Genomic DNA, 12,596 nt, shown 5'->3' on the forward strand with positions numbered 1-12,596 from the left:
CTTGTTTAAGGGGGTTAGGCGAATGTGATATTAGTATCAAAGAAGATGAAGTGGGACCACTGCTGCTTGTATTTTATGGCAAATCGTTGGGTCAACCGGCCAGAGCACAGTTGACAATGTTGCAGTGGATGAGCTGAAGCCTGATGCCTTTCCACCGGAGCTAAATGAAATTTTTACCAGGCTGAAATACCTATCTAGTTTGCAGTTCCAAGCAACTGTTTTGAATTACTGTAACACCAATTTGAGTTCTTAAAAATAAAATAAAAAATAAAAAAAGGCTTGGAGGGGAAGTACTAGTAAATTGGCGGGCTAAAGAGCACCTTAGACATTTTCTCTCCCACAAGGCTTCCGTAGGTCCTTAAACTGTCAGGCTGATAATTTGAGCCAATTTTGAGTCATACTTGCCGTAACCGAAATAGTTAAACAGGAAAGAAAATATATGAGCCACACCCACTCAAATACATATGTACTTCATTTGAGAGCTTAAACTATAGTGTACACACAACCAGGAGAAAGAAGTCGCACAAAGTTGAATTTTACATTCATTCGAAACTTTTAATTACAATTTACCATTTTGTTTTGCTAAGCCACTACACCCTATATTCGCCCAGCTGGGGTACTCAAATGCACAAACTGCGGCTGGTTGCAGAGATAATTGTGGCCTTCCAAAAGAGCACGATATTATCAAACTTCAACAGCACCAAGGAAATTAGTGTTAAAATGGATGTTTCACCGAAAGATCAAGGCAATTAAAAGTTCTAAAGAATGGTAGAGGGAAGTGGAACTAGTGAGGAAAGAGTCGCCCCTACATAGCCCCCCAATGTCACACCTCGATTGGCTCATACTTTTCACCCATTGTACCACCCTTTTGCTTCTGGAATTCGATGTACCGTAGTGTGCTCGAAAAGAATGCATCAGCAGATGGATCTGATGTTGTTGTATCGCTTTGCATCTCTGTATTGATTAATTCAACCAAACCCTGGATTGCAGTGCTGGTGATTTGAGGGTTTCCTTTCTCGAAAAAGTACAGGTACCTGCAAATTACAAGAAGGTGAGGAAACTAAGAAAACAAAAGCAAAAAAGATGCAAATCTGCTAGCTCAGCTTCATAATACTGACTTGTTCAATATTTCAACAAAAAGCGTGACTGGTCCACCGCTACCACGTGTAGCGCTCGCCATCTGTTGTGCAGCATTTGCAATTCTTAGTGCACGCTTTAAGCAAAGCAGGACCCTGAAATGAGAGAAGAATGAATTGCATGTTCAACAGATGATTATAGAATGCAGACTTATCGTATAGAGTAAAAGATAATGGCATAGGTACTGCACCTTTCTCCATCCTTCAAACCTTCTTGATCATCTAGCCAAAAGAGATGCGAACACGCATAAACAGCTCTGCACTGGTCAGGCTTCTTTAAAAGCTTTGCGGAATACTGTAAAGCATCATCAGAAGTATTAGTAACATACGCGGAAACAGACAGCTATATATTCTAGTATGATTGTTTACCCCAGTTGCTTTATGTGTCAGAGTATCCTTATTCTCAACGCCAAATACGTTCATCCTTTGAAGAGTTCCAATTATGAGATGTATTGCAGTCACCTGGGCCTTTGAATCCTAAGAAACAAATACATAAACTTCAGCATGAATTGACGGCATTACAAAAATCTGGAAAAAGAGTAATGTAAGACGACAACTACTTTAGAACTGAATTGTCTAACTGAAAAAAATATGAGCATTTCGACCAAAGATCTCCTGTTTATTACCGCAACTTCTTCTTCATATAGTATGAATGCTTGAGTGAAAAACTCATACGCAACAGGTTCAAGATCACAGTCATTCGCAGCCTGCAAATATATAAAAAAGAAATCAATGGTAACACATGAGTCCAGCTGATGGTTTACTCCTTCCTGAAAATGAAAATGATAGTTTAAAACCTACAATATACCTCTGCGCATTGCAAGTACAATCTTAAAGCCAGTTCTGGAGCTGGGACAGATAATAGAGCCTCGATTGTCTGAAGCACAAAGTGAGCAACATTATTAAATGCACTAACAAATTTATCAGATTCAGTCACATCTCCTACAACTGCAATATATGATCAATTGTTGTCCAGAGCAGCGGTCAAAGATCAAAATATCGTTCGTACACATGATACAACCAAAGAAATTCCAATCTCGCAAGACAAAAATTACCTGATGCAAGAGCTGAAAGATTTTCTTAGGTGTTGCTGCCTGATCTTCTCCAACTACATCCCCATCCTGACCTTGCAACCGCCTGACCAACTGCACATCAGTAAAGTTTACATTAACCCTACAAAGAAAAGCATGTCTAAGGATACAAGTGGTATTGCACCCAACTCACGTCGAGCATAAATTTTAAAACCAATAAACCAACTGCATCATGTCAGTAACATGATATTGCATAATTAGATAAAAGCAGAACCAACCTTGAGTGCAGAAAATATTAGAGGGGGAACAGTAAAAGGAAGCCGTTGTGGTCCTCCAGTCAGTATATGCTTCTTAACAGTACATATGATCTGAAACCCACCAGTCAATGAGTCATTATCAAGATATAGAATAAAATAAATTGAAGTGTTCAAACATTTCTGTACACTTGAACTCGATAAGCAATCTCATAATCATTTCTGATATTGAAGGTTGTCAGAACTGACACATCATTAACGAACATGATTTCACAAACTTCTAATCATAAATTACCTTCAACATCTCTTCAGGGTCATCATTGTGCAGCATGTGAATGAGACGAGCAACCGAACTTTGCTCCTCCTTGAAATCCTCCTCATCAAGCTAACACGAAGAGGGAAATACAGTAAGCGTGACATGAAACAATCACCAGAATATAAAAAACATGAATTTCTACAGAGAAGAAAAGCAGGAGTGTAGGTTGTAGGAGATGACATGAAAGCAAGTTCTCTATGTCTGGAAGCAAGTGAATACTCAATCATCATTGGATATCATTAGAGATTACACTCCCTCTGTATCATATAAGTGATACTTTAGGGTTTTGCACACAGTTTAAGAAATGATGTGAGGTGTTATTATTTTCCATTTGTACCCTTGATAATAAAAGTCGTCATAAGCTAAATGCCAGTAATACTTCCAAAAAAAGTTATGGTTCCAAGATAACATGTAAGAATGTAATCGAAAATTTTGGAGAAAAAAAGTAAAATTTTTACTTATTTTGATACTAATATAATAGAAACACTAAAGCATCACTTCATAAAGAGGGAGTATAATATTCTTATTTACTGAAATTTGGAATAATCACCTCTTCCACAGGGGTCCCATCCAAATCCTTTATAAGCCCCTTTATCAATTCAAACAATGCATCAACCTACAAAAACAGACGGGCATGATGTTAATTTGGAACATACTGATAGTTTCATACAAGAAATACAAATACTGAAAAGTGGCATACTTTATCAGCAGTTGAAATGCAAGTGTTGTTCTTCATGATGCTTTGTATGATAACCACTGCCATGACTTTATTGGTTGCACTATCTAGGTGATCCATGACACGGGGATAGTTGGAAAGCTTTAGTGCAATGCCAATATCATTGTATTTCTCCAGGGGAGCACTCAAAAGTGCAACAATTTGTTTTGTTGCTCTGCTGTCCTCCAATTTAGCCTTGCTCGAGAGTTTTTTAACACATGCAGACTGAAAAAGAAATATAAATGGAAACAAAATAAGTTTTTGATTATCTACAATATTTGATTAAAGGATTAAGCACACAATGGGCATATTAGAGAGTAACTTTCGGAGAAGAACCTTACCAATACTTGATCCACATAATCAAGCCGATCAGGATGAACACGCAGAGTAAAAGTAAGAAGAGAAACATATAAGCTAATAGCTCCAACCACAGGCATGTCCACCTGTGCTTCTATGACCTGTCAAGGTAACATGGAAAATTATTCGTTTCATACTGTTCAAGATTGACTGCTCATATTAAATAAAATTGTTTTTGAAGGAACAGTAAAAGGAATACAGTTAAGGGTATCATTGATGGGACAGAAGTCAAGAACTTCAAAGTTGAAAACAATGCAGGCAACATCTTTATGTTGCTCTAACAAATTCTATGTGTGTTCTCTCATTGTAACTAACGACATTACAGGAGTACGCATTTAAAGATATATAAGGGCTTCACGGAAGAAAAAGAGAGTTAGCTATGTTGCGAGGTGTTACTGCTGAACCTTGGGCATTTTATCTTAGAACCAACATATAGTGTATGTCATGACTCATGAGTAACTATACATGCTCTATACTCGAAGTGAAGTTTTACATTTTACCTAGCGATCCTAAAAGATACCAAACAAAAACGACCAACCTGCGGTATGCAGTTAAAACTCAAGTTAGGTTTTTGCAAAATGATATTAATGAGACAGATTTACCTTTCCTATTGAGTTGCTCAGTTTAGCAAAAGCCTCTACTTGTAAAAATTCAGGTAGCGCCTGCAGTGAAAGATGATAAGAATCACAACAGAAAACTCAAGAGAAGGAATTATGTTAAAATATAGAATAACGCTAAATGAGCAAATATCCAAAGAATTTTTACACATATTTTCTCAGTAAAACATAGGACCATGAGGTGTAAATTATTCTGCACCTTTCAGTGTGCTTACCTCTAGTTTTAATATGTACAGTGAAAGGTGCATAGAAAATTTCCTAATGTTGTCCTCTTTTCCTAAAGAGAGAATATAAGTGCATTAAAAATAAAAGCTATGCAAGTTCGACTTTTGGTCCATTCGCAAAATTTTCCGATGTTAACCCACCTCCCCACTTGAAGCAGCATAGTTAGATAACCTATCCATCAACTGAGATAGCACTGTCTTGATGTCAACTGTAGCCTAAAAAGAACAAAAAGGGTATAATGAGCCAATGTGATAATAATATATTGCAAAAAAATATTAAATATTACAATTTTTTTTTTTGAAAATATCAGAACTGTTTAGTGTTTACTCCACCTCCATATCACAATCATTAGCGAAAAAGAAATGCTTGCCGACATCTTATAATTTTCTCTACTGGGTAATTCATGCTGACAGTTCAAGGATACAAAGCTAAAGAACTTCCAAACTTGTTGAAAGGTCATTCATTAATATTCTTAAATAGGCTATTTAGAGTTACGTGGTCAACACATTTAATCTTATAGAAACTGCATCCACATGATATGTTTTACACTTCTTGTCAGCGGAATTTAAATGGTTTAAGAAGGGTTTAAGTGCAGTATCACAGGATCCACTTTCATTTGACAATACAATCTAATTCTGCTTTTATGATGAAGGTTGATCGGTACAATAAGCAAGCGAAAAAGGTCAAGTACACAATAATAAACCCAACCTCAATGCCAAGATCAGAAACAAAAAATATCGAGTTTCAGGATAACAAACTTGATTGCATTATCGTCATAGTGTGTCGTAAAAGATGCTTCCAGAAGAGCATTTCAGATAAATACGTTTTCAGAAAGGAAAAGATCAACTCTTCAAAATAAATATAAGAGCCATGGTCCATGGATAACACATAACAGACCTGAAGTTGAGGGCAGGAACCCAATAATGTCTCTAACGTCTGCAAGTGGTACTCATCTGGGAAGACTTGGATAATGCAATCCATTAGATAATACTGGGCAATCTCATCTTTACAATTGACAACCTATAGAATTCAGATAAAGGGAAGTCTAAGTTCAGATGCGATAATGCAATAGGCTGCACCAGGGGTAGAAAATAAAAATATAAAAGCAGAATAAAAGAGGTAAATAAAGACTACCTGCTCCAGGATTCTAGGAAGCACAGTATCTTTATACATATCAAGGTCCACACCCTCTATTTGACTGAGGACATGTAAGTTTTTCCCAACCTAAAGAAAACCAGTTAGATGTCAGTCCTAACCTTATAACTATTGTTATCAGAGCATTATCCAGTTATTTTGAGAAGTCCTGAATAATAGTATATGTTCAAAAATGTTATAATAAATAGAGTAATTAGAATTAATTTCAGGTTAATGATATTACCAGATCCCGAAGCTCGTTCCTTTCTTTTTCCCGCTTCTCCTTTTCCCTGGCAGGTCCCTGCAGACCAGAAAGCGCGATTGCAATCTTCAACTCAGAGTCACCTAAGAGTATGAATTCATAAGCAGTAACACCTGCATGACCAAAAATCATGCCCTCATGATTTGTTTTACCTTTACGACACTCGGGTTTGGGGATCTATGTTCTTAAACTAGGGATCAGGTGCTACTAGGTCCAGAGCCAACAAGTGACTGGAACCAAATAGATGTCGAATAATCCCTCAGACTCCAACTAGATACTCCAGAGAATCATAAGGTCTTGTTTCAGACCCGATCTCACATCTGAGGTTGATCTCAGACAGAGTGAGAAATAAATAAGAATGACGATAAAGAAAGAAAAAAAGATGTATACGGTATAACAACTTTGGCAAAGGCAGAAGGGATGGTGGGTCCTTTCCTTCTTTCTCACTTTGTCAAACCCCCATAACCCACTAACACACAAAACCAGCATATGCATTGAGTCTGGACACAGCCTGATTCACACAACCGCGCTGACCAGTAATTCAGAGCAACTCACTGTCGCACACTAATTATCTATGGTTGGTAGATATAATGCATGTCTGAACACTAGAGAAGCGAATAGTTCACGTCCCAACAAACCTGATGCTGCATCCGGACCCAAAGTTTATTCATCTCAGTAAAATTTTGAAGCACAAACTCAACAGCATCCATGACAGTATCAGCATCACTGCAAGAAGAAAACAGCAGTTTTAAAAAGCAAAAACAACAGGTCAACTGTTTTAGCAAGAGGGTAACAGCTTCATCAAACAAATATCAGGGAAACAGAAAAAATAAGTTAAGAGTAAACTAAGAGATTACCCAACAGAAATGAAGGCTAATATCCATCAAAAAGAGCAAAAACAAACACACAAACATTTTGAACAATACTGCTATTATGGAGGTTGCAATGCAATGGAGTAAGACTTGCTGAATGATTCACTTCTTCACAAAAACAGGAAGTCCGACAACTAGGTTACAGCGAATGATATTACCCTGTTTTCGTAACCTGTAGCCCTCATGGTAATAGTCTCTTTTCAATTAAAACCTTACTACTCTAAAGCACAAGCTTTGTCGAATACATGTAATCAATGTAGTACTAGGCAGCACTATTTGAGAGTATGTAACTAAGCATTTTTAACGCATAAACTATGTTTCATGCATAAATCTGAAAGGGATATACATACCCTTCATACTCAGAACCAATGTCAGGTAACTTGTCCCTACTAACTTGGGAAAGGTAGCTTCGTAGAAATAACCCACGTACAGGATGTTGAATTCCACGACACATTTCTACAAGGTCCTTGAGAACATCCTTGGCAGGAGCTTCCTTCGATTTTATGTACACTGATCCTACTGTACAGAGGAGATACCTGACAACCAACAGTAGAATTTTCCAATTCAGAAACCGAACAAAAAAGTACGAGGCGTGCTGCTGATTCAGAAACTATATACATTTGCCATGAATGACGGCATAAATTACAAAAATTTATGGAAGTAATCATTCAGCAGACAGGAACATACAGGCAATCAAAATGGCCGCTCACTTCACAGCTCTATTCATTATTTGTCTGTTAAGAGAAAATCTAGTTGCTTTAAGGAGAGAAGTAGTCTTGTCAGGCATTGAACTGTTTAAACTACTTAGGAACTAAAGGAACAACAAGTGATGGATTCATTGTCGCTAATTAACAGCAGGCTACCACAATAACTAACAAAACAAAAACACAGTCAATTTGAGCTAGCCCCAATAGCATTATTTCTTACATAAGCTTTGCCATTCTTAATTGAAATCACTGACTTCTGTAGGTAGGACCATAATTGTATAGGCTTCAAGAAAACTCAAGTTACATTCTCCAACAGACCCAGCACATTTCTTATTCTCTATAAAACCCTAACAGTTTGTGCAAGGTAGTGAAACCCAAAAGATTTCTCACATCACACCAAATGTAGATAATTTCATTGCCAACGACAATGCCGGTAATATAAGTGACGATAAACAATAGTAATTGCAAAAATGAGATAAATTTCTTCTGCTTTTCCTCAATAATTCAAACTTACAGTCTAGGTAAAATGTTGCCAGCATGTTGTACAAGCTCATACAAATCGATAACAGAGCAACCACGCTTTGTCTCCTCCTTGAAGAACATCTCCAACTTCCTTAACTCATCAAAAGCTCGCATATCTACTCATCGCCCAAAAAGAAAAAAAAACAGTCAATAAAATCTCACATTCCAGAATCCAACTTCAAATTCAATTCATCAGATCTATACGATCCATGATCGATCAACAGACCCAGAAAGAGATAATAGAATAATTACAAAGCTCATAGTATTTATGAGGTGAAAGCCTTGATGTACGAAGCTCAGATAACATCTGAGCAGAATATTTCAACGCATCTCTCAAATTATTCGAATCCTGAAAAAAGGAAACGAAATGAAATTAAAATTAATGTTAAAGAATTAGGGATTTGTGAATTAGGGTTTTTGAAGAATGGATTGAATTGAATTTAATCATCACCAGGGCTCGATGCATGTAAAAGGCATTTTGCTGAAGACCTGCAATTCCTTCAGCTAACCATTTCTCTTCATCTTCGATTCCGTCTCCGATCATTGTTTTCTGCTCTCTTGGTTTTTCTGAGATGGTGATGATGACGATGAAAATTGAGATCTTCGTGTATTTTGACCTATATCGAGTTTTGTTTCTCTGTTTCTGACCTCAACTGCCTTTCAGTTCATGGTGTCTGGTGGGGTGTATCTCACTCGATTCTTCCTGGGTGTGTTTAACGTTAATTGCGGGTGTCTTAGGGACGGACTGAGCTAATGACAGAGCCCATCCTTGTTTTTGGCCCAACATTCTTTTAACTACTGTGTGAAAACAAGTCTACAACCAAACCATTTTTTGTTTTTGTTTTCCTTCAAGGATTTTTTAAAGTGTAAAAATTTATCTGTCTATTTTTTTTCTTTTCTTCACAACACAAAAACCTAAAATGACAACCCTCTCTGACATAAAAAGAGGCAAATATAAAATGTGTATTTTAATTAGAATTTACAGCTAGATATCTAAGGCAATTTTCCTGTCATTTGGACATTTGTGTAGTTTGTAACAGGATTTGTTGAGATTGTGTCTGTTGTGATTCCTAATCTTGTTGTTTATAAAAGTTATTTTATGGGTTTTCTATGTAATATCGTTATTCTTTCATGTTTCATTTGAAAGTTGTATCTCCGTGTAATAATCTGTATTTATCCTGGCTAAATTAGGGCCTATATCAATTAATTGGGGCCTATCAAATTTTAAAAACAAGGATATTACATAGATTAATATCAATTCTATGTAAATTTATAAATTCTAAAACTCTCTCGTATAAATTCTAGTCTTTTCATTTTCAGTAAATCCAAAATAAAAAAACTAAACCTAAACCTAAAAAAACTTTCTATTTCCATCGTAAACTTTCCAAATTCTCAAAACCCTAATCAATTTTTTTTCATCCTCTTCTCCGACGATCTTCGATCCAACCAAGAAGAAGGTAAATCTCCATCAACTCATCTTCTTATCCTATTGATCTACATCTTTAAATCATCGTTTTTAACAAATCAAAACTCTGATTACACCTAGAATCGGTTTTTATTGACCTATCGAATAAACCGATTCTGGGTTTTGTTTTCGACATGAAGAGCATGCAGAATAATTGGTTTACATAAAGATTAACATCAACCGATTCTGGCTTAGAAATGAAATATGAAAATACTTCGCCAGAATCGGTTTATATATGTAATATGTACAATCCGATTAATATTGTCTTTTCATCTTCCTTTCCACAATCGGATTTTATACATGTACCACATAATTTTTGGAGTCTCTTCAGAATCGGGCTACATATTTTTCCTTATGTACCGATTTCTTACTTGATTTTTGTTTATTTTTTGTGTAGAATGGACTTCGGACACCTACCATTTCACAATCGAGATTTAACCTTGGAGGATATTCTGAGGAAACCACAAAGAGTTCCAGTGAGGAACCTATATAAGTTTTCTTTCGGAGCTGAAACCCGTCTTGAACAAGCCCTCACATTGATTGATAAGCTTTCACTTGAAGAGCTTATTGAGGTCATGACGTTCGCCAGGATGAGGAGAAACATGATTTCATCTCAGAGGGAGATCCATGCAGAAATGGAAGGTATGTGGGAACTAATGGCTCAAGTACAAGCTGGTGCTCCTGATGGTGGTGATGCTGGTGCTCCTGCTGATGGTGGTGCTGCAAATGCTCCCGTTGTTTAAGTTTTTATGTTTAAGTTTTAGATTTTAAAAGTTTAGGTTTATAAGACTTGTGGTTATTTTAAGTTCTTAACAAGAAGTAGGAGATTTGTATTTTGGATGATATCTGTATTGAACTTGATGCACTTGAAGTTTTAATTATAATTATGTGTTGCTCGATAATTCTAGGTTGACATGCCAACAATCGGTTTACTCGATATGTTATTATAAACCGATTGTGCAAGCCATTCTTTCTGGATGTTTTAAGCCAAGCTAGAATCGGATCACATATGGAAATATATAAACCGATTGGTGTCGGTGAAAATTCAAACTTTAAAATGACTCTAATCGGTTTACTTTGGTCGCAAGAAAGACCGATTCCTTGTGGCATATAAACAAAATCGGATTTTATGGTCCTTCGACTGATTATTTCAAATTATTTCATGTTTTTCAAAAAAAATAGCCGTTTGGGAATTTTTCTATAAATAGAGACCTCACCCTTGGACCCCATTTGTCCCAAAATTGATCATTTTATTCCCCCTCACTCCATATACTCCAAAACTACTAATTTCAAACATATACATACAAGAAATGACATCATTCGACTCCTCGGAAGATTTGGCAATCACGAAAGCATGGTATGCGGAAAATCGACTTATACGTCAATCCTCCGAAAGGGAGGATTCAACAACCTTTTGGGATAAAGTACACAACAAATTTATCCAAGAATTTGGAAATCCTAATGCAAGAAGTGTTCAACAAGTCCATGAAAGGCACCTAGTCATCGAAAATACGATACTTGCTTTTTTAGCTCCCCAACCTCCGATTTTTAACACTCGCCCCTTCAACTTGTCCATTGCACAATTTGTAAGTAATTCTGTGGTTCTTTTTACGAACCCCATATTGTGTTATCTTCCAATGAAACACCAATAACAAATGTAAGCTTGTTTTTGTGTTTTTGTAGCACGAAGTCGTGAAAGCGCGCTACTTGGGGGAAAATGGTGAAGCATTCGCCTTTGATGCAAGATATCACTTCTTGGCAGATAGAATCCCGGAGGATAACCCGGACTACTTAGATGCGGTATCGTCTTCGTCGGAGGAAGATTGATGGCTTTAGAAGTTTTTGTATAGGTTTTGTGGGTAGACCTCTATGTAAACCCTCATGAGACTATAAATCGTCCACTAGGGTCGCCTAGGGGTTTAAAGGCTTGATGCATGTGCTAAATGCATCCTACAATAATAATGCAATGAATGAAAATTGGTAATGAAAGGAAACAATCGGTTTATATATGTCATAGTTTATATATGTCATAAGTAAAATACGATTTCCAAATCGGATTATAAAACATGTCAAAGTTAACCGATTATGGATGCCCTCTGTTAATTCGTAAAGACTAATCCATAATCAGTTTACAAGCGAATGAACGTAAACTGATTATTGATTGGTGTTTACGAAAAAAAATCAAAATGTTAATGTTTTTATGAACTCTCTAAAATTAGTTAATCTTACATCCAAAACAAAAGTAACCCCTAATACGATTGATTAGTGCTAATTAATCAAGGGTAAAATAGGTAGTTTGGTAATTATATTGATAAGGGGTGGTGTGAAGTGATTTCTAGTGACCTTTTTTGTCATCTAGCTATAGGCCCCAATTAAGTGGTATAGGCCTCAATTTAGCCAGGTTATTTATACTTCAATATAATTAATCATATTTTCACGATAAAAAATAAATAAATAGATAATCACCACACATGGACTTGGTTTTTAAAGGAAAAACTTTCTAGAGAATGTGCAAGTTCATTTCACTTTTCTCAGTGAACTTGAACATGTCTTTGTTTGGCTATTCTCCAGATCCACGACATTAAAGGCCTGATTTTCCAAAAGTACGGGTCAGTCTCGTTATTAAGAAATTTGATAACTTTTCCACCATCATATTCGATGATGATATCCTCTTTTTCTCGGTCAAGTCTAAATCCAACAGAATAGCTTTAGTTTCAGTTTCTAAATGGGATCGGCATTTGTGACCATAATTACCAGCACCTTCAAATTTTGCTTCAGCATTCCTTGTCACTACAGCACAAGCACCAGCACTGGAGAGGAAAGTTGCATCGGTACTCAGCTTAATCCACGGCTTGTCAGGTGATTCCCACTTCTCTTGCGGAATACAATCAATTCTGGGTTTTATAGTTTTAAGAAAAATAAGCTCAATGATATCAAATGGCATCGCAAATAGGCTACCAAATTTCTTGTGGTGTGCCAATCC

The 12,596-nt window shown here is 36.5% G+C and overlaps 1 protein-coding gene across 1 annotated transcript; it reads right to left on the reverse strand.

The window, feature by feature from the left end:
* Window positions 1-398: 398 nt before the first annotated feature.
* Window positions 399-8,807, reverse strand: LOC113288949 (vacuolar protein sorting-associated protein 35B-like). The gene is made up of 23 exons (XM_026538107.1): window positions 8,600-8,807; window positions 8,401-8,497; window positions 8,141-8,264; window positions 7,270-7,455; window positions 6,686-6,773; window positions 6,030-6,086; window positions 5,786-5,875; window positions 5,549-5,671; window positions 4,792-4,866; window positions 4,412-4,471; window positions 3,794-3,910; window positions 3,438-3,677; window positions 3,288-3,353; window positions 2,717-2,806; window positions 2,446-2,535; window positions 2,192-2,281; window positions 1,945-2,013; window positions 1,763-1,843; window positions 1,506-1,613; window positions 1,328-1,431; window positions 1,119-1,232; window positions 830-1,034; window positions 399-689 (listed from the first exon to the last, which is right to left on the reverse strand). The coding sequence occupies exons 1-23, from the start codon at window positions 8,690-8,692 to the stop codon at window positions 621-623; spliced, it is 2,436 nt and encodes an 811-aa protein (XP_026393892.1). The 5' UTR covers window positions 8,693-8,807; the 3' UTR covers window positions 399-620.
* Between the last annotated feature and the right edge of the window lie 3,789 nt (window positions 8,808-12,596).

The sequence above is a fragment of the Papaver somniferum genome, chromosome 6 (assembly GCF_003573695.1).
Source record: "Papaver somniferum cultivar HN1 chromosome 6, ASM357369v1, whole genome shotgun sequence".
Taxonomy (NCBI): Eukaryota; Viridiplantae; Streptophyta; class Magnoliopsida; order Ranunculales; family Papaveraceae; genus Papaver; species Papaver somniferum.